General features: G+C 39.5%; 1 protein-coding gene across 3 annotated transcripts; it reads left to right on the top strand.

Annotated features, from left to right (window-relative positions):
* eps8l2 (EPS8 signaling adaptor L2) lies at nt 1-22,622 on the top strand. 3 transcript variants are annotated; one of them, XM_080504454.1, is made up of 21 exons: nt 1-193; nt 4,357-4,407; nt 4,881-4,927; nt 9,707-9,771; nt 11,316-11,477; nt 12,045-12,194; nt 13,090-13,169; nt 13,508-13,617; nt 13,726-13,796; nt 13,906-14,032; nt 15,263-15,351; nt 15,443-15,517; nt 16,708-16,856; nt 16,940-17,108; nt 17,192-17,226; nt 17,306-17,411; nt 17,636-17,755; nt 18,905-18,968; nt 19,099-19,270; nt 20,101-20,233; nt 21,490-22,622. In XM_080504454.1, the coding sequence occupies exons 2-21, from the start codon at nt 4,373-4,375 to the stop codon at nt 21,565-21,567; spliced, it is 2,037 nt and encodes a 678-aa protein (XP_080360580.1). In that variant the 5' UTR covers nt 1-193; nt 4,357-4,372; the 3' UTR covers nt 21,568-22,622. The 3 variants fall into 3 exon arrangements, with proteins under 3 accessions (XP_080360580.1, XP_080360581.1, XP_080360579.1); XM_080504455.1 differs by lacking the exons at nt 1-193; nt 4,357-4,407 and having other exon boundaries at nt 4,739-4,927; nt 13,906-14,002; XM_080504453.1 differs by lacking the exons at nt 1-193; nt 4,357-4,407 and having other exon boundaries at nt 4,740-4,927.
* Nucleotides 22,623-22,712: the final 90 nt, after the last annotated feature.

Raw genomic sequence — 22,712 nt, forward strand, 5'->3', positions numbered from 1 at the left:
CGTGCTTCATTTATACTCAGTCTACTTTACATAAACGACTCAAATAAAGTACATTTAGAGAGAGTGAGAGAGAAGCCTTTTCCTGCGGAGTTACCGGTGATATCTGGCTGCAGTTTGCGATGGCATGTTGATATTTCAGGCGCCGTCTTAACCCACGTTTGTCAACTTCAGCATCAGATCAACACGTTGCATAGTAAGTAACTGTGGTGGGAAAATAATCCGTTTTTATTAGACTCGTCTGTTATTCCTTAAGTCTCATGTTGTCTTCATGAGATCGTATGTCTTCGATATTTTTTTTTTAATCGACAAATGGTCCAGATCTATACATTATATTCTTCCTCTGAATAATCCAAATGTTTTCTGTTCTCTTCACATTTTAACCATGTTAAGCTCACAATTTCAAATTGAGAGATTAAAACATTTTTTAAAAAATTTAGTTTTTAAATGCTTTTCATGTATTCTTTAGAGACCTTTGCGTGAATCAGTACAATACTATGTCATTAACGATGTTGTTGGGTGTGCACACAAGTATGCATGACAAAGTTGGCTGTGGTTTGGAAGGCTGTCTGCAAGATCTGTGAACGCAGGCAACGAGTTTGGCCTTACTTGGTCCAGGTGAAAGCAAGCGACAGTTATTCAGGGTAAATAATTCAGTGGTGTCTGGTTGTATGATTTATACACATGTCTTCTATGAGGCTTGACAGACTGAAATAACCCATTGTTTGTTTAGAGACTGTGTTTGCACAAAGGGCTGTGGGCTGATAGCAATGTGAATTAAATGACGGGTTCATTTTATATATGAGAAAGCATGAACAAAGCACCGGGAAACATGCTGCTTATCATCAGTTTCTAAATGCAACAAGCAAACATCACTATGAGCCCAGCTGAGAGCTATCCTTTTCTATCTGCACATTAAAGAGTGGAATTTATTTCCCCCCCCATTATATGTGCTCCTGACAACAGGAATGCTTTGTTTAGAGAATGGATTTGTAAGATGATGATATTAAAGTTGCCTGGACTCAGCTGGCTGTTGATACATGTTTGCTTGCCTTTGTGATTTTTCTTTTTTAATGTGAGATGCAACATCTCAATCATTTAAATGAATTCAGATGATTAAATAAAAACCTCATGCCCAGTCCTGTGGAAAGCTAATATAAAACCTTGTTTTTGTGCCCCCTTTCTTCAGTGTCACCAGAAGAGGTAGACATGTATAAAGTTGTGGTCTTGTATTTGAAAACTTAGTTACACAACATTAACTAAGGGGAAAAAATGAGCAATTATCGATCATATCCAATGAGAGGGTATTATGCATTAAGTCTGTAGTGATTTGCAAACACAATTTTTATGTTTTACTCTCTGCAGACAAGCAGAAAAATGTGTATCTTAATTTATATTTTTGTGGTCAGAGGAATGTGGTGCCTTTACAAATTAAATGGCTCAGGATCTCTGGACATTCTTCACATGTAAACAATGATTGAATCACTGCCTTTAGCACTTAGCTACAGCATGGGGTTGGATTTTTGAGTACCGGTATGTGTTTTAAGACTGGAAAGGGTCGAATGAATGCTGTTGAGATGCTGGTTGTGAAATGCATGTTGATTTTTTTTTTTTAACATGGTGTTTTTTTTAATTTTATAATGACATAATGAAATTCAGTCAAATGGCCTGATATTCGTTCAATTTCGAAATAGTTTGCATCAGAACATGACGGGTTTTGTCATTTGTTTTTCATGCAACTTCAGGTTGTGTAGCGAGCATACATAATGTCATACAGAAGAAGCAGCTAATTTCTGCATCCTAATCTTCAGATAGTACTCTCCCACCCCAACGCAAGAATATCCCTTAATTCTCTACACGTTTTCATGTTTCCCCTGCGCATGTGTTTTCTCCATTTACTCCAGTTTCCTCCCATAGTCCAAAGATATGTGTGTTACCTGGGTCTTTGTGTGTATTACATTTATGTATGTGTGTTTGTACTAAGTGCATGTGCGTATGTGTGTCTGCCCCATGGTGGACTGGTAACCTATTTAGGGTTTACCCTACCTTTTTACATAGTCATAAGGAATTGACTCCAACACTCTGTGACGCTGACCTCGATAAAGCAGTATAGCAAATGGATGGAATTTTTAATCTTCAGCACGACAATGAATATGTTCCACTGACAAAACTATATTGTAGCAAAACAAAAAGGCCTACTTTCGTTCTTTTTATAAAAATAATTGTAAGTACATGTTGGTTTTTATGGTTAATTGAGTTTTATTAATGTACTACACCTTTATTTGATTGTTTATATTGTTGTTTGTAAAGTGAGTGCACTGAATATATCTTGATTTTTCACAACCTTCACTGAAGGAAAATGCTGTTTAACTGGGTCAGTTTCCACAGCATACATGCTTTGCAATTTCAGCATACATGCTATGCATTTTCTGTGAAAGTATGAATACTGAGTGCACTTACCTTTACTCTGGTTTCCTTCCATAGGCTAAAAACATGCGTCTGAAGGTGATGGATTGATGACCTGTCCAGGGTGAATCACCAATCACTCTTATTTTGATAAAGCAATGTAGAAGACGGATAAAAGATTAGTGGTTAATCTGAAATTTGGTGGAGGATTGTGAGGTTTCCTGCAGGAATTAAGTGTTTATTAAGTTCTTCTTTTCATATATGAAATCGCTGCCTCATCACTATCCCTGTCCCTCAACTCATGTCCTGTCTCAGAAGATTTCTTTTGTCACTAGAAATAAAAAAAATATGTTAAATGTGTCAAAATAATTCTTAATTATGAATGTGAAGTTGCTTCTACTTGTAAAAAGTAAAAATTGCATATTTAACCTCTTCTATGAGTAAGCAAACTAATGAACCCAACACACTATATCTTATTGTGTGGTATTATACTTCTTATGGCGGTTGATAACCCGTGAATAAGGAGCAGCTCAGTGGAAGTGTGCAGACAGCCTCTTGCCATGACATTGACAACACATGACACCAAGCCTCTTCTTCGCCTCCCTCTTGAAACCTGGCAGCAGGCCAGAGCCAACAACAATGGCTCCAAAAAAAGACGACCAGATAGATGAAGACAGAAATCGGAAGTCTTTTGAAGTCCGTCCTTCCTATCTATATAGCTAGTTTTACTCTGCCATGATTTTTAAACCATGTGGCATTTTGTTTTGGAGATGCATTTTTCCTTGGAAAGAAGACGGCATTATCTGAATAAAATATAATAAAGTGACAGCAATAAACTGGGGCTCAGGTTATGAAAGATGTGACCTCTGCTTGCTTCAGAAGATCAGAGATTATCTCTTTGGGGTTATCATGTTTATGATCAGCTGTGAGATTAGCATGTGTCATCCGCAGTATTTACCTCTCTGGTATGTAGTGAAGTGCTCTTTGTCAAGAAAAAAAAAAAAAAAAGGATGAATCCAAAGACAGTAAGGAAGACAGTGTTGTCAAAATGGGCTGCATCATAACAATTTGAATGACACTGTAATGTCGTGGGAATAGTAACTCCCACCAGGTGACCCGAGGTCAGTTTCCTGCCATTTGTTCAGTTGTTGTTGAAAACCTAAAATGCTTGCCAGTGACACAGGATCCTAACCCCTCGTTGCCGATTAATAATACAGAAGAAACCGGTTGTCTAAAGCGATACATGGCTCCTTGGGGTCTAAAAGTCGTATATGGTTGCTCAAACAGTCAGTATTTAGTCAAAACGTAGGACCTGTTAACAGCAGCTGATGGGAGCAACCAAACAGCTCATTCAGCTGTGGCATTTTGTAGTCACTCATTGCATATAACCATTGCGTAGCGCCGTGTTTGCTCGAGATATGGTATACAGTCTATTACATAAGTGTCAATTCATGCCTTGGTGGACGAGTCAAAGTCTGTTGACTTAATGGAAAACTGAAAGAGCCTGTTGTGTTATTTTATGCTCCCCGTGCGCCAGTCTTAGTTACATTCTGCATCGTTTCCTTTGAGTCCACACGAATTATCAAATAGTACAACATGGGTGTAAAAACCCAGCGACATTAATTGATTGCAGGTATGTTTGTCGGCAGAGTGGATTTAGTTACACAGCACGTATCAGCCTGCTGTCTGTCATTGTTCTAGAGCTGTCCCCTGACGCCCAGCAAGCACAGGCCCAACACCTGCCACGTTCCAGTGGAGGAACAAGCTGCTTCATAGTTGAAGCTTTAGTTTAGCCACATTTGCAGTTTTCTACAAAAACGACGACAAAAACCTGTGTTCATAAACTACAAAATATTACTTCTGGCCACAAACAGCTGAACTACACTATGCAGAAATGGATGAAAAATGTAGTTATTCCTCATGAGCCATTGTTTCTCTCTGTTTCCGCATCAGGTGGATGTCTTAAATCATGAGTGCGCCGGGACCTCCATCGAGGCAAGCCAAGTGAGTGTCACACAGTCCTGCTGCTTCCACTGAGATATTTACTCTCAGCTGGCTTATCGCATTATTTTAAGTCCCTCTTCCACAGGAGCGAGAGAATCACTAACCCAGTATGTCGACGGTAGAGTGGGTCAGGGACTTTGGGCACAGAGAAGGCTCTGTTGAGAATTTTTGTTTGCTTTTCCTGGGTTCCTGGCTCCAGTGCCTCCCCCCCACCTCTCCCCTCCTCCTGTCTCCCTCATTCCCTTTTCCACTCTCCCTCTCTCTCCCTCCCGGTACATATGCTGACAATCTCAGGCTAATCTCATCCAGTGCTGACCAGCGCGCTCCCTCCTCTATATCTCTCCTGTCGTCTTATTGTTTCCGAGTTCACGAGACGTGGTAGTGTCCGAGGGTTTGTGACACTGACACTGACACTGAGGGGTCAAGATGAAGGGTATGCAGCATCACCCCCTCCCCTCTTTTTGTCATTGCAGTGGGTTGGCCAGGTCGGACAGCAAGATCAGCGCCAAGGCCCTCTACGGTGAGTAACTTCACAGACATGTGCGGAGATATGAAGAGAATTTAAAAGAGAATTGGATTTTTGGCTTGCGTTCAAGTCAGTGGGTGTGACATATAATTTACATGCCTGCACTTTACATTGATCTTTTTGTCTGAAGATTTACTGCAAAGATCAAACTTTAGTATAATTCTATGTAGGAAATGTTGCATGTGTAGGGCAAAACCTCCACTACTGTCCATAAACTATCTAAAAGCCATAAAAGAGCCACCACTCTGTTGCACATGGTGACACGGTTTATTTCACAGTGCAAAAGGGTTCATAGGTTTACTTTAGGTTAATTCTATATATTCTTTTCTGCTATAAATACTCACTCGGGTTACAAATATTTGTGAATCTGAGGTTGAAAGCAGCATTCAACTACTACACTACTTGCTCTTAACTGAACATGCTTGATTTAGTACACCTTTATATTTGGGACTTTGGGAATTTTCAACCTCTAAACGCCTCAGACTAAAATGCATATGAAGGAAAATTGTCTACCTTGTCTTTCCATGTCCTACCTTTATTCAGGCAGTGTTAACTTAATCAGATTCTGACACAAATTTCAGCAATATTTAATTTACAATGCATATGAGGTGATTCTTAAAACTCAGTGGTATATTAACACAGGTACACACACACACACACTGATAAGAGGGAGCCAAGGTCTTGCTGAGGGCCCCCGTCACGCTCAGCCTGTTGATACCTCTGTCAAACATTGAGGGTCATGGTAGGGAGCCCCGGCTCCTGAAGGGAACTTGAGTTTCCAGCTCGGCCCCAGACCTGCTTGGCATGCTGGGATTAGCTGTCAGGCTTTTCTTTGTGTTTGCGCTGAGTCATGTTCTCATGTTTGCAGATTTGTTTTATGTCTGACTTTCAGTATTTTGTGCAGAACTCAAATTGAAGTGCACATTCGTGTGTTTGCAGTGGCTTTTAAAAAAAAAAATATATATATATAGAGATTCATTGTAAGACTGCATCTCTAATTGTTCGATGGTGAAACTTGTATATAGAAACAGTAATTGCATTGTGTTGATACTTTGTTTGAGCTGTTGCATACTTGTGTTAGGGTGTGTAAATGTGACTGAAATGTACTATGTTACAGTGCAGGGTGTGCCTGTTTTTAATGTGTGGTTGGAACAGGGTGGGTAGGCCCATGTCTTGCAGGGGAATAAAAGACACATTGAAATGCGGAGCTGTAAAAGCTGCCACTCTCTACCTTCCAGTCCTCCCGTCATCGCCAGACGTTACCTCACTGGTCGCTGCCAGAACCTCCTTCCTCTCTGCTCACACAGAGGGGAAAAAAATAGTGCCACATTCTATACCCCCAGATTGCAACGTGCATCAATGTATAACCTGCATTCCCACACAGCGACACTGTTCCAAATATAGCAGTGCTTCGGATGACATATGATGGTAATGCGGCGATGCAAGATGTTCCCCACCCATCTTGCTGTGCACCTTGTTGTCCGTGATGATTCCAAAGCTGGAACTCACCCAAATATCCACAGGATGCAAGCGGCGTTGGGATCTTTTTGAAGTATCCCACAGTACCGGTTATGAGTCTGTGGATTAGACTGTTTTTTAGTGGCTTATCTCATCTTGTGTGGCAGATGGTCATCACTTCCTTCTCATCGCAACCCTGCAGTGAGAGTGGACAACATTGTGCACCACCCACCACAGTGGCAGCAATTCGGATTGGACTGTTTCACATATTTACTAGATTAAAGATGGCAAAAAAACAAAACAAACCCTTCCTTGTGCATTGTTTACACATTGCAGTGCGTTAGAGAGCTGATGCAAATCATGTTCAGGTCCTCCCACCTAATCTGTTACCAGCTGCTCATACCACATTCATCCTCCCCCACCTGTTTATTGAAGCCTCCTGTTAAAACATTTCTGCGCTGGAGGAAGTAGTTAATTGATTATTTTTTTTGCAGTAACGCAGGCTGATAGATCTGTTTTGTTTGTGACGTTTACTTGCAGCACATGATTCAATCTTTATGGACTCGGCAGTCTCTCTCTGTCAAGGGTGTCTTAACAGTTACAAACAAAAAACAGGCCATGAACCTGGGCCAGAAAAATTGATTTAGGATTGTCTTTTGATTCTAGTATTAGTCTTTTGGTTATGGTAGTTACAGTAAAATAGCAAAATTAACTCAGTTTTACTGCATTGTCGCCAGCAATAGCACATTATTCTGTGAGGAGAAGGGCTCAATAACAAACTTCTAATTTCTTAAACGCTACGTCGTGATCGTTTTCTGATTGATTTGGGTCGTGTACGGGCTTGATATTCTGCCAGGGAGATGTGTTTGTCACTGGCCATTGACTCTGGGTGGCTCTGAGGACCTGCCCATATGCCTGCTAAGTGGCTCTTATTGCAAGCTGTTGCAGCACTGTGAATTGATTGGCATAAATGTCAGTCATTAATAAGACATGGTGCCAGCTCCGCTTTCAGAATGCCACCTGACGCTTGTGTTTCACCTCCGCTGCGCCAAGCAGAAAGGGATCAGCAGAGAGGAAATGGCAAAGAACTGTAACGACAATTGCTTCTGTCATTTCGGCATTGGCGGTTGATGGATAGGTAGATAGAAAATCATTGGGTGTTTTCCTTTTCTTCAGTGCTGATAACATACAAGAGGTATGAAGACTCCCTCAAATAAGAGAATAACTAGTTTTTGTGAGAGAGAATGACTAGTTTTGGTGAGTCCTTCAGAGTATTGACACATATTTTGTTGAATAATATACTGCTTGTGCGGTGCATTCATGACAAAGCATATAAAGCAAAATGTGCCTGATTGAAAAGAAAACCTGCGTAGTCTGAGAGTGTTGACTTTATTGGGTGGGGTGTGGAAAGAGACTTGATATCTGGCTGTGGAGTTGATGTGAACATGCTCTCATTTAACCGTGATTGTTACCTGCTGATTATTCACCTGGTAAATAGGTCAATGAGTGCTCTGCCAAACTTGTATAGCAATGGCCAGTTGAAAAAAACATTGACCGCAGCCAATGACACATGCTGTACCATGTACCGGTTCATTGTGCGCTCCAGTGTTTGCAGGTGGGTGACTAATATATCCTGAGGTTTTAAAAAGGGTCACTGCATCTGGGACTGATTGATCCAAAATATATGTTTTAAAATATTGCAGCGGTTTTGAACAATCATAGCAAATTTTCAAATGTATCTTCATTTATTTCTTTCAAATCTTAAACTCATCTGTTAACGTGTTTGAAGTTATATAGGTAATTGCACTGTCCCTACCACTCTGTTAATGTTCTGCAATGTTCAAGCCAATAGATATAAGTAAACATAAGTAAGCAAGTTTCAACTGTGTCACATTGTTTTTACAGGTCACTCACTGAACTAATACTTGGAAGTCATAGTTTTTACCTTTTAGGAGGCCTTTAAAGATAAATAGAGATATTACAATGGCATCTTAGTTTGTTTTACAATAGTTTTGCCACATCTTACACATCACAAGTTATTTACAAAGAATTTACAATTACTATGACTGGATACATTCGATCTCTTGTTTGAAAGTGGCATCAGCTATTGTGTCCAAACGGTTTATTATCAACAGTCGGGTCACTTTCTTGTGCTTTCAAATTCAATGTATCAATTCAGTGCATTGTTGGAATCTAAAAGACACTTGTCTAAAGCAAAGGGCCAAAACAAAGCTTTTCTTATTTGGAGAAGTATGAAGCAGAAATGCCATGGCTTGTTTTTTCTTAACCATTTCTATATATATTACGTAATATGTTCTGTAATTACCATGCACTTACCGTTGGAAGTGTAGGGAAAGTGTAATTGGTGGCTATCGCAGTGAAATATTAACCCTTCAGTTGGTTTTAACTTGTGGGAAATGAAACTTAAAATGAAGTGTCATAAGTTGAAATGAAAAAACCCTCAGTTTAGAGCAACTCTATTTATCTGCAGGCTTTGTTTATAACCTGTAACAATTACTGTTGATATGAATATGTGTATTTATTTTAAAAAAAAAAAGATTGTTGGCCTATTAAGGAAATGAATATATATTAACAAGGGAAATTTACCACACTGTACTTCAACCTGATCACGATTACCAACCACCGAGTTGGTGAAATGTCACACATGAGGAAGCCAGCACACTGCTATCAATGATCTTTGACCCTGCAGTAAAAATCGGTGCCTTGAACTGGTGCTTTATATTGAATGAACTTTAACATGGCCAACATGTCTTGATGTATAATGATAAAAACAAAAAACCAAATGTATAATATTTTATTTTTTAGCCTCTTTAAACAAAATATGTTTCCATTTTACTGCATATTTCTCTTCTGGTGGATTGTTCTGGATAGAACATGGCACAAAGACTTCATTTGAAAAGTATACCACTTTTGAATATCCCCTTTTAAATGTTTTTTGCTTTGTCTTTAAATGTACATGAATGAATACTTTTGTGGTTCTCAAGCAATCTGGCTTGTAAATGTGCTATCAGTGAGATGTAATTCTGTGAGATTGTGAGTTGTCCCTTGAAGGAAAAAAAAATACACCCATTACGTGTCCAGTTTTTGTTACTTCCTTATTGTCCGGCTGGTCTGTTCAGCTCACACATTAGTGTTTGCTTACATCTGTTTCCTCTGCTTAGACGTGCGACATGTGGTCTTCAGGTCAGTGTCGGCGCTGATGTTTATATAGAAGAAGGATTTACCGTCCGAATCTTAAACTGGACTCTGGATTTTCTTGTTTTATTTCTAATACTTTTCTCTTGTCATCAACAGAGCAACGGAAAAAATATTCTAACTCCAACTACATCATGCACGAGACTTCGCAGTATCATGTTGAGGTAAAATCACTTCAGTTTCTTCTATTTAGATGTTAGGACTTTTAAAAAGTGTCGGATCAGTCACAGACACGAAACGCTTTGAAAATTGGTGGCTGTTGTTTATGGCAGAAGCTGGTATATTCATAGATTAGTGTAATAAGGCCTTTTACACTATTATATTTACCTATTATGTGGTTGAAGAAATTTTAATAATTATTACTTTGTTGTACGAGTAGCTTTTAGTGAGTAGGGTGACCAGTAAAATACTTTTTTGCTGTTGGTGTGGTATTGTTGCTGTTTTTGTCGAATTTTAATACATTTCAGCTGTAACTATTGCTTTTTTCCATATATTGTGCCAGAGAAAATAAGTTCTCTGAAAATTATATAAATAGTATATGTACGTTAGTTAAAGAAGGAAATCCTGAAATATATTTTTATTTATTTATTATTTGGTGAATCAAGAGGTCATTTGTGCGTATTGCGATGTAAACTATCAAAGAAGATAAAAAAATCAGGAAATATGAGTAATATAAAAAAACTAAAATGGATCATAAGGTTGACAATAAATGTTACATGGTTCTAGTTTTTGAAGAGCTTTCCATGAAGGAAGTTATATAAAGTCATAATAAATGTCATTGTGTAATGTTGTTTTGTAAGGACGTGCAAGCTGGTGCTCAATTTGATTGCATTTGATTTACAATAACTCTGTTGTAATAAAACAATCAGACCTTTGATTACAGCGGTAGAGGGACAATTCTAGACGAAGGAAGAAGGTGTGATTCGGGTCAAAGATTATGCAGAATACAACTCATGTGTGTAGGTTGGATTTTGCCAAGTGTGCTTTCATTATCACAGAGCTAATTACAGATAAAATTAACCAGAACTAATGCAGATAATACAATGTCAGTTGATTGCATTTACGGTGAAATTATGTTTTCTTCTATTAAACACTATGCCTGTAACTGTATGGCCTAATATTTTAAGAATCAATCTTTATGATAATAGTTTGAATGTCTTTTGAGATAGATTTGTGAGCACACTTTGCCTGTAGGTACCCTTTGCAGATTGTGCCCTGCCTTTACCCTCAGAAAGTTGGCATTGGCTCCAACGTCTCACAACACAATCCTGAACAAGATAAAGTGACGTTGAAGATGGATGCACTATTAGCTAATATGATCCATACTGTATATGAACGTAGAGTCAGTCCAGATTAACATAGTCAGAGACCCTTCAGACTCACTTGGCTTGCTCATTCGTTTGCATTATATTACAAAAAACAAATGTAAAAAAAAAAAAGAAGCTACACTGTGTTTTTAGGCATCCTTTTTCAGCGAGAGATAAAAACAAATAAGTAAAAAATGTGCTATTCAACAAACAAGGTGGATTTGCCAGAATTGTTTTTGTGAACTGAACAATGTCTCACGCTCCTTGAAGAGATAAACAACTTCTTTTTTCTTTTTTTTTTAATCAAGATTAACTGGTTCTGAGTCTGAAGCATAGTATTGCATCTCTCCACACGGCACACTTGTTTTTAACTCCAGCCCATGTAACTGTATTCCCCTCAGCATTTGTCAACGTTCATCATGGACAAGACGGAATCCATTACCACCGTGGACGACGCAATCAAAAAACTGGCTCTTCTGGATTCAAAAGATAAAATCTGGACCCAGGAGATGCTCCTGCAGGTCACAGACAAGTCGGTCAAGCTGCTTGATTGTGACACGCAGGTATGTCACACGTCTCCACGTCATGTGTACACATTACAAAACACAAATATGCAGTATTCAAATGTGCAGTTATGGTTTGTCCAATTGAGTGGAATCATCCGTCACATGGGTCATTTTAAAGGGGCCAATCAGATGATTGGGATCTCACTCAAAAGGTTTTGGAAATGCCTGGTGTGGGTTTATGGTGGGAAGTAAAAGCCAGGCATCCTGTGTTTAATCGCTAATGAGATACGGTCCAAGTTATTTTTAATCGGTGAGAAGTAGTTCAGCTTCTAGTTTCAAGTGAGACAAGTGCTAACGTGCATGGACAGAAGCATAACGCAATGCACGCAAGTGCAGCCAGTGACAGTTATGTCTTAATAACCTTTATTAAGAAAAGCAGCTTGAGATCTCTCACGATAGAAGAACCGAAGGAAGTTGTGTGGTCCAAGGATTTCTGGGTTTTCTTTGCTCTTCATACTGCCACCGTGACCCCCACATGGAATAAAGGGGAAAGAGCGTGAACAGGTTATTTTACCTGCTCTGGTGGTGTCTCGCTTTAAAACCTCTTTTGTTCTTCTTCTTCAGGAAGAGTTGGAGAATTTCCCTCTCCCCACCATCCACATGTGTCAAGCCGTGCTCAATAAGACGCGTTACCCGTCCGTGCTGCTGCTCGTGTGTCAAGACAAGGAGCAACACAAGCCTGACATACACTTCTTCCACTGCGACGAAGTGGAGGTGTGTCTCGGACTTGCAGATTCAGTCTGTATGCTTTATCGTGTGCATGTGTGTGTGTGTTCGATTTGGTGTTTTCTGTCATTTGTCGCACAATCCTTGAGCCCTCGCTCAAGTTTCAGTGCTGTTTGTGCTCCACTTGTCTGTATAGTCTTTCTCATTTTCTGTGAAATATATCTGTGTGATATATCTATCTCACACATAGATATCTGCCTCAGTGTTCCTGAAAGAGTTTAACTCTCAATGTATTGGATTTCGCCACCTATTGGCTATACTGTGTCCCTGACCAGTTTAGGATTTGTTTAAAAAAAAAAATTTTTTTAATATAGGTAAAAATATTAAAACCGAGAAGTCAGTCACATTTAAGGCCTGTTGTCAATGCAGGTCACACAGCTGATGTCTCTTGCCTCGAGGGAGGGTGTAGCCGCAGCAAAAGCTTTATTTTTTTTCCCGTCACTTTTGTGAAGATGCCACAGCTTTGTAACAGAGATCCTCAAAAATAAACAGACAACAAGAGATCAGAGAGATAAAAAAAAACAATAAGCAGGATCACCATTGTTAAAATGTGACCTTGGTATTGTCAGAGAAGTAAGGATCACACAGAAATGTTCCCGTCGATCTTAAACAAAAACAAAACAAAACACTGTAAGATGGACTGAACCACATATAGCCACATGTGACACTCTTTGAATTGTACAAACCTGCATGACAACTTTTACATATATGGAGCTTGACATCTATAAGCCAGTTGGGGAATGTGATAGGTCCTATAAATCATGTTTTGCTTGCTTGATTGGTGAAATGTGGTAACTAACTTAAACCTCAACAGCAAATGAATCTTATTAACATGCACTTCAACAAGAATTTGACTCTGTGTGTCTCTTCTCTATCTGTCCAGGCTGAGATGGTTCATGCAGACATAGATAGTGCCATTGGAGACAACAAACATGGAAAGAAAATGAGGCTCCAAACTTTGAAGTGAGATCATGTGCTGACACGTACACATACACACCGTCCTGTTTCGATGCCTTATTACATTGACCTATACGCACATGTATTTCTAAGCCTTACGGGTCCATTAGATTGACTTGCGTTCATTTCTGGCAGACTTTTGCTCAACTCGGCTGTAACTACAAGTTACCACACTTCAACTTTAACACTACCCTAACCGCAGTCTCATCTTAAAACCTCAGTAGTGTAGAATCAGGTTTTGGTCCTCACTACTGTGGAAGAACCATGCCACAAACATTTCTTGTTTCAGTTTTATAGACATTTTTAGCTTCAGGCTGAACTCTTTGTTCCTTCTCTTTCTCCAGGGTGAACCAGGAGAAAATGAAGCATCACAGAGAGACTATCCTCCCGCCATCGGTGTCCAAACCCCCCCAACCTGCTGCGAGGGGTCGGGTGGCAGCTCCGAACACACGGGGTGAGAACACACAGATGCAGAGCTTAGTATTTATTATCAGAATATTTTGTTCCACCAGTTAAGCTTTTCTTTGTGTAGTACATTATTCTGTGTGTTTTTTGTGTGTAGAAAGACGATCCTCTGGGCCACATGACAGAGAGTCGCATGAAAAACTGGCCCAGCGAATCGAGAAGGATGTGGTCAGTTTGTTTCTCCACAGTGACACCTGTCGTCGCACTACACAGCACCTGCCACATATTACAACTCTGTACATACCTCATGCTAAACCCGAGAATCTGTCTCCCTCAGCAAATCCTCAACTGTGCTCTGGACGACATCGAGATCTTTGTTGCACGGCTACAAAAAGCAGCAGAGGCTTTTTCTCAACTCAACAACCGCAACAAGAGTAAGAAGAATAAGAGGAAAGGACCAGCAGGTCTGTCCCCCTTTCTTCTGTTTGCGGTGGCACGAGTGCAGTGACAATATCTTCATATTGCTCACAATGGTCGTATTTGTGTCTCTTTGTATTCTTCCACCAGGGAGTCTCATCCAGTGATCTATGTGTGGGAGTTGTGGTCACTGCAGTCTATTGTTAAATGATACTATATCTATTACACAATTGAGTAAATTATTACTCATCAACCCCTTCAGTGTGCTGGTCTGATTCATTGTATAAGGACTCTTGAAATATATTGATATAATTTGATGTTTGTATCTGCTAAACAAAGCGAAGTTGATCTTATTTCAGCACAGAAACAGACTGAAGGAGTCACAACAATTGTAAAAGGTTATATGAAAATATAATATGACTTTAAATGTTGCTGAGTGATGTTTTACCGCTCAGCAGTTGCTGGTCTCTCTTGCTGCAGTGTTTTTTTTTCTGTCCACACAGCTCATTTCCTGCAGTGAGATGTGATGCAAGGAAAAAAAACATCTTTGTGTTTGATGAGAGACACATGTGTGGTCACTTTACGACACATCAGTTGATAATAACATTAAAAATAGCACAAAGGTTGTCAAAGCGTGTGGCAGGCCTCCCCTGGGGCTTCACCAGGGGGCTTTTTTTTCCTTTTTTTCTTTTGGAGAAGAAATCACAATAAAGCACACCATCTCACACACATTCTTCGAACTAAAATTATTGGACAATATTTCAATATGCTTTAGTAAAAAACCATAAGTATAACAATCATATTATTGCAAACTATACTCACTTGATTAAGTAAATGTGTTGTCTGACTGCATAAACAGACAGATGTGCTATTATTAATGGATTCTCCTCCAAGAGAATCGGTTTCTCAACTTCGAGGTCATGGTCCCTTGTGCTGTCATTTGTTGATCCAGTATTTACGATGGACATGCTTCAGAAAACACAATGGATCTCAACATTTTGAGGTCATGAGAATATTGGGACCTTTTTAATCTTGTGTTGAGAAATGCTGCTGAAGCAAATTCTTTCCAACTCTCTGACCGAGGTGAAGTTGTTTATTAACGCTCTCCTTGAAAATGGATGCACTGAATCCATAAGCTTTAGTTGGTGCAACAAAATACTGAAACATTTAAGTCCATGACTTGGAACCGCGGCCAGAGAGTGTCTCACTCTGATATGTCCATGTGACCGGTAACTCTGGAGTTTGCGTGTGGTCATTGTTGCTCTGCTTGTTTACAGAGGGCATGCTGACCTTGCGAGCCAAGCCCCCCACTGAAGCAGAATTCATTGACAGCCTGCAGAAACTGAAGCTGGCCTTCAACCTCTTGGTGAGATATCACAGCACCAAGCCTCCCTCATCCATCCCAGGCTGCTCTGGGTCACTGTATCACTTTGGATCTGTCACTCCGCCCCCTGCAGGCCAAACTGAAGAAACACATACAGAACCCAAGCGCCTCCGAGCTCGTTCATTTCCTTTTTGGTCCCCTGGAGTTGGTGAGTGCTAAACATCTGACTTTTTCTAATTCATGTGCATTAAAGACTGATTATAATATATAAATCCATGTCTCACTTCTTCATCACACTTCCTTGCTGAATGCAGCCTGAAGGCAGATCTCGTGTAAATATCTCAGCCCGTTGAAGCTCACAGAATGAGAGCAGTTCAGTGCTTGCACTTTTGCCATCGGGTATTCTTCTTCTTGTTGTTTTTTTTTTTTTTTTCTACCACACCCACTGCCGCTCTACTAAACACAAACCAGACTGGAGTGACGTGGCTTTCAATTCTTAACGCAGGTGCAGCCGCACTTACATATTGTTGGTTTTCCAAGCTGCAGTTTTCAGCCACACCTTCGATACTGCTGGATAGAACCACGGGCCTGTGACTCTGCTCTGCACTGATATGGCGCAATAATCTGTGGGCTTGTTCAATTTTCTTGATATTGAGGAGATAAGCAAGAAATGTGACAGTTCATCATGACACTATAATTGTGCATTGAACTCAACTCAACTCAACTCTGTCATTGCATAAGTATGATGATTCAAATCCACCTTTTAGATTATTTATAACTCATTTCAATCCAGCTCACATACAATATGCTTCTCTGTACTAAAGATGGTGAATTGGCTTTTTTGGCATACAATAGAAAGGCAGCTCTATGTAAAGTTTAAGGCAGGTCTCATACAATGCCACTTATTCATTGTGAAATACAAGCCTTAAAACATCTATTGTTTATGAATTACATTCAGTGTGAAGAATAAGGTGTCCTGGCAGTGATGGTGTGGTCCCCTGAGAGCTCAGAGCTAAATCTAATCAAGTCTGCATGGGTTTATATGAAAACACGGAAGGATGGGATCAAGAGTTCATCTACCAATGAAAGAAATGTGCTTAGTTCTTGGTGATGTATTAAAATGGCCTTTGTGCAGGTTCCTTCAAAGACTATGTGCAAATGTGCTGAGAAGAACCGTTGTTGCCTTAAGGGCAAAGGGTGGTCACAGCAATTACTGATTTCTCTCTTACTGAGTCACACCAAGCAACTATATAAGCATATTTTTTTAAAATAACTCTTGTAGCTAATACAGTATCATTACTAAAATGTTTGAAGCATTTGAAATAAACATTTGATTGTGGTCTATAATAATAGAGAAATTGGTTTGGTAGCTCCTCTAATCAGTGGTTGTGTTCATAGGTGCTGCAGAGCTGTGGGAGTCCAGATCTGACGCGCTCAGTCGTCTCGCCTCACTTGTCCAGAGACGCTGTTGAATTCCTGAGGGGACACCTGTCTCCCAAAGAGATGACCATCTTCGAGCTGCTCGGAGAGGGATGGACCAAACCCAGGTACAGATGTCTCCCACCTCAGACGGGTGTAGTTGAAGGATCACTCTTTGACCGGCTCTTCATGCCTCCTCCTCCTCCTGCAGGGCAGAGTGGCCCGAGGACCAGTGCGCACCTCCTTATTACCCAAAGTTTCGTAACGGCTGGGAGCCACCAGCGGAGCTCTTCAGGACGGCCCCTTGGGAAACTGAGGGACCAAATGGGCCGCCTCTGTCTCCCACCAGTCCAAATTACAAGCAACTCCCAGCTGATGATGTAAGAGGTTGGCCTTTTGGCGGTCAATAGGTTATTGTACGTCGCCGTGTCACTGTAACCTAAAATCTATGTTTGAATTTTAGTTTTACGGAACTCAGTCCTCAAGCTCGTCAAATGGGTACGTAATGAAGTCCTTCGGGCACTATTTTGTCTCTTTCATAATACATGTTAAACTTTGATGCTGATTGTCTTAACAGGTCTTACAATGGGACACACCAGACCCGCAAATATGCCAAAATACGTTACCACTTTGTTGCCCGAAATGCCAACGAGCTGTCTGTGCTGCAGGACGAAATCCTTGAGGTTGTGCTGTCCTATTTTTCCCATTTATGTGTTGTGACAAACACAATCCTATCTATGCTGCGATGGAGTTTTGAATAATTTGACAATTAGACCGGACCCCTGAAATTGAATCATATCGTCTATGTGCAAATAAACAGTTTCAAGTTCAGCGGTAGTGAAATTGTATTAGTTTTCAGTGCAGTGGAGTGAGATGTGTCTTGATGTGACTGAAATTTGTCTTTCAGGTTATAGAGGATGACAAACAATGGTGGAAACTGCGGAATCGCAGTGGGCAATCTGGCTATGTCCCCTTTAATATCCTGGATGTTGTGAAGATCGAGGAGCCAGAAGCTGCCTACAGCCCGGTGAGCTGCACACTGTGCATGTGCCATACTCTAGAGTCTAGACTAGACGAAAGAAGAGCAAAGTGCAAATTCACTCTCTCGTAATGCTGATTTTTGACTTGTTTTATTTTAATTAGTTTTACAGCAGGCTCAGGCTCTTACTAGTTTCAGATTTGGACACAATTTAAACTCATTTCACACCAGTTTTCATATAGAGCTGGACACATTTTTATCTCCAGGGATCTGAAATGAGCAGAGATCTTTTGTTATTATCAATCGCCTGAAATTGTTTTGATTAATAAGGCTTCATTCATTCATTCATTCATTCATTCATTGCATGAAATTATGAATTGAAATCTTTAATGTTGGCCATTTAGCTCCATAGCCTCTAAAAGAATCATAAAAAAAGCTCCTTAAAGCAGATGTAGACAGTTATTGATGCAATGTGGAAAAAGGTCAAGTAAAACATGTTACAGTTTTCTCGATTTCTCTTTATATCTCTATTTTCTTATGAAAAATTTAACTTGATGGCAGTTTGGGGCTTTATGTTATGTGCAATTTCCAAATTCACCTGCTTTGGTTGAAGCTGGGACTCACAGTCATGTAGTCAGACAATGCCAGGATGCATTCTGTGGAATCCGGGAAATGTCGGCACTCTCAGTATCAAAAGTATGTGGTTTTGAGAAGGATCAGTTTCTTTCTCACTGTTAAGGTTCAAATATGTACATCAAAAATATCAAATAATAATTAGCACACAGGTAACACAGTGAGGGAAGGATTCAGAAGACATAACTCACTTGCATAAACTGCAATTCGTGGTACGAACATATCAAATATATGTATTTACTCTTGAGATTTAATCTACATGAGTACTACACTATGCACAGTAGAGACCAGAGAAAATGTGATCTGCCACTATTATAGACAACATTCCTACAGATCCTGCGTGCAGGCTCATCAACGCCCTGCAGCAGTGATTGCAGGCAAGCACTCCTGTTAGCCTGAAACATTCTCACAAAAATGTATCAACCACAACCAGCTGGGAGACGAACCAGTTTTTGGAATAACACGACTGCTGCTCTCTTAAAGCTTGCCTATGTTTCTGTGTGTGCGTGTGCGTGTGCGTGTGCGTGTGCGTGTGCGTGTGTGTGTGTGTATGTGTGTTACAAGACATCACCAACCTCACCGCTCAGCCCGGCAAACAGCTTCAACATGGGGAGACAAAAAGACAAAAGTAAGTTAATACAACTAGAAAACACTCAGATTTAGGAAATAAATTATTAAATGAAACACTACTACTATATATATACCGTATCAATGATAAATAGCTGGTCTTGTTTTAATCTCATATGTCTGTATTGCAGTAATGGATGAAGTCAACAATGAGCTGTTGATGATGATCACCGCTAGTAAAAGCCAGCCTGTTGCCAGGAAGATCAGAGTTGAGCGGTCCTCCACCAGCCAGGTGCCGCTCGTCTACGACTCGACCCCGGAGCAGGTGACCACATGGCTCAATGCGAAAGGCTTCTCTAAGCCGTAAGTTCCCGCGATGCCCATGGAGGCATCAAACCACCAGAGAATCCCACACCTGAACGTCACCTGAGTGTCTTTGTTGCCCTCCAGTGGTTTTGTTGTCACATTGTTTTGTAAGGTCTGGCTGATGTTGCAGGGCAGAGTCTTCTTTGCGTTTCTACACTGTAAATGTACCGCCAATCACATGCAGCTGTGCGTGGGAGAATGATCTCATCATGTGTTGATTTTAACTGGCCATTTCAGTCAATATTTTGTTTCTTATGTTGTTCTTGTCCGTGTGGTTTGCCTCAGGTGTTTTGTGTGGACTTCGATGGTAAAGTGAAGTGTTGACTTGCGTAACATGACAGATTTCAGTTGAAGAATTTGGCAAAACATCAATGAATCACATTGTAAAAAAAAATAAAAAAAATGGCTAATTGAATAATAAGCCAAGATAACCTTAATAAGCAAAATCATGAAGGAACAACAACAGATTGCAATTAATGTATTGCATTTAGGTTTGTCAGCTGCTGTTATTTAGATGTATGTTGCATTTTAGGCTTCTGTGTTTGTCAGAGGTGGAATGAAACAAGTGTAATTATTAACATTAGCCAGTGTACACATCGGCAGGGTGGTGAACCACACACACGTCAAAGTATCTCTGCTATTAATAACATTATTAATGACAACTGTGTTCTTCCCCTCGCAATATTTCACTCTGAAATAAACAGGGTTTGCACGGATCACAGTCTTTTAACAAAGCCAGAATGTATTCTATTGGCCATGTCTCCTTGTGAAATACTGTAAGTTTGTTGGTGATACATTGCTGATTGATTTGTTTCTATTTTCTGCAGGACCGTTGAATGTTTGGGGATCCTGACTGGAGCTCAGCTGTTTTCTTTGAACAAAGAAGAGCTGAAGGCAGTGTGTGGAGATGAAGGCAGCCGTGTCTACTGTCAGGTCACCGTGCAGAAAGGACAGCTCGAGGTCGGTCACACGAACACACACACACACACACACACACACACAGACACCCCAACTCTAAAATCACACGCTACATGCACTTTTCCCATTGTTACCGTAAATAGATTTCACTGGATTTCATTTGTTATGGTGCCATTGGCTTCATTTTGAATTTTTTTTACTTCATTATATTGAAGTTGCATAGAGTCCTAAAGTGTGTATTTTAACAAAAGAAGGTTTATTTTGTTTGTTTTATCTTTTTATCTCTTCCTTAGAAGATTAGAGGAAGTAAGCGGGGAAAATTCCCACGTTAAATTTCTTCCGAAGAAAATTGAAGAGCCGTTAATTCATTACATTCAAATAAAACCTGCAACTCAGCGTTCAGTTCATGTTCTGGCATGTTTGGACCACAGCCTTTGCTCTGGTGTATTAAAAAAAAAAAAAAACTGGTGTTGGCTGTCTTGGAGTCACGCTCTGTCATTGATCCAAGTTTAGTAAATAAAGAAGTTGGCGTGTTCATTACAAGCAGCTATGAAGTTCCATGGAATGGATTTGTTCATTCAATTCCAAAGCCATAGAGTTAAAATGACTGCTATGCTGAATAAGTTTAACACACTAAGTTTAACACACCCAGATCTTTATCGAGAAGATGTTTTATTTCTCCCACAAGACGTGATGTTTGTTTACCCAAATAGAGATTCTTGATATAGATGTAGTAAATAAAACCAAATTTTTAAAAAAAGGAAGGGAATTATTTTGGATTGGATGTAAATCCATCAGTTCAAGAGGGATTTAACTTATTGCTGCATTGTTTATTTATGTCCATATGCTAAACAAATGAAGGACTGTTGACCCAATAATTATTGTAATGGTCATGGAGTACTGTGCAAAGATTTGTGTGAAGAAAATGCTGCAAAGTTGTTAAATTCAAAGGATTTCCCAATACCAAATATTGATTACATTTTCATTTGTCATGTTTCTTTACTTTGCATTAAATAGAAGGAAGTTACTTAACATTTGTTTTTAATTTACAAGCAATTGTTTTCTCCACATGACTGAACCCTTGCCCAGCAATGTTTCTCATGTTAACGTGTCTAAAGCAGTATAACAAACACGCTGCCCTGCCGATGTTGCGACTGCTTTTGTACATTTTGAGTGAATCAAGCGCTTTTCGGTTGCTCTTTCTAAATTACTTTTTGTGAAAGACAATCCTATTGAAATGAAAAAAAAACAAAAAAAAACAAGCGTACTACAAAGTGTCCATGTTTTGACTTTGGTAGAAATCCAGTGGAGACTCTGAGCTGCAGGAGATCATGAAGCAGAGGCAGAAGAGGATCGATTCTGGCAGCAAAGACTGAAGCTGTTGACCATCACCGCCCACACCCTGATGCTTTCCTTGCCTTCTCAGTGCAGCAGTCTCCCAAATCAATCTGCTCTTAATTATGATCTACAGTCGGAAATACTGAATTAGTGTATACATTTTTAATTGTATATTTATTTTGTACTTTGCAAGTAAGTGTTTCTGTTCCATTAATTTTTTTGCTCTTCTTTTCAAATTGAATGGTGTTAAAGAGATACCTGCTGAGGGGAGGAACACATTAATTCATGTACAGATTAGTGCGTGTGAGTGAGCATGCGGATGCTTCATGTCCATTGCATTGTAACGTACATATTTGTATGAGCATTGAAGTTGTTGTTTATGGTCATTGTTAATATTGCAGCTTTTTATGAAATTTCTAGTAAAAGGAAAAAAAAAATGTAGATCTTAGCAGTTGCATTTCTGTCAGTGCCAGAATGTTGGACTCACTCTTTGATATATAGCCAATTATTTTCACATCACTGTTTACAGGAGTACTAAATGATTGATATTGTTATGTGTTATTTCCAGAATTTGTCCAAGGTTGTCCCATCCTGGTTGGTGAAGGCCGATCAGAACGAAGTATTAATATACATAATGTTGCTCTTGATAATCTGATTTCAGACATTCTGGCAGGCTTGGCAAGTAATAGTAATTCTGCATGAAGTCCTCTTGAGCTGCTCCAGCATTTTATCAATGTAAACTGCGCACAGACGTTGAAGATAATGAGTACAGGTGCATCTCAAAACTTTTGAATACCAATCAAAAGTTATGTCGTCATCATACAACCTGAAAACTTCCAATCTCATGGAATACATTTCCAGATACTGTATTTTCATGACTTGTCAGATGAAAAGTTAAGGGAATAAATTAAGTTTTAGATCTATTTCAATGCATATGTAATAAATCTAAAATATATGGAAATCTTACACCTTTATGCTAGTTATATATATTGAGATGCACCTATAATTGTAAGCGATATATTGCTCAAGTATGAATGAGAAAATGAAGACTAAGTAATAAACATTCAATGGGTTGTACATATATTTGGGGAAACTGTTTAAAACATTGCAATTAAAAAGTAAACTTGCAAAATATTTTATCACCTGTTTTTGTTTTTGTACAAGAATTTTGTGTTTGTCTAGA

Source organism: Blennius ocellaris (assembly GCF_963422515.1).
Source record: "Blennius ocellaris genome assembly, chromosome: 11".
NCBI lineage: Eukaryota > Metazoa > Chordata > Actinopteri > Blenniiformes > Blenniidae > Blennius > Blennius ocellaris.

Excerpts from the sequence above, each read along its gene's own strand:
- eps8l2 (XM_080504453.1), top strand. The coding sequence starts at position 4,834 with ATGAAGGGTATGCAGCATCACCCCCTCCCCTCTTTTTGTCATTGCAGT. Across the intron at positions 16,857-16,939 it reads GAGGGATGGACCAAACCCAG|GGCAGAGTGGCCCGAGGACC; the intron begins GTACAGATGTCT and ends CTCCTCCTGCAG. Across the intron at positions 17,412-17,635 it reads TGCAGGACGAAATCCTTGAG|GTTATAGAGGATGACAAACA; the intron begins GTTGTGCTGTCC and ends TTTGTCTTTCAG.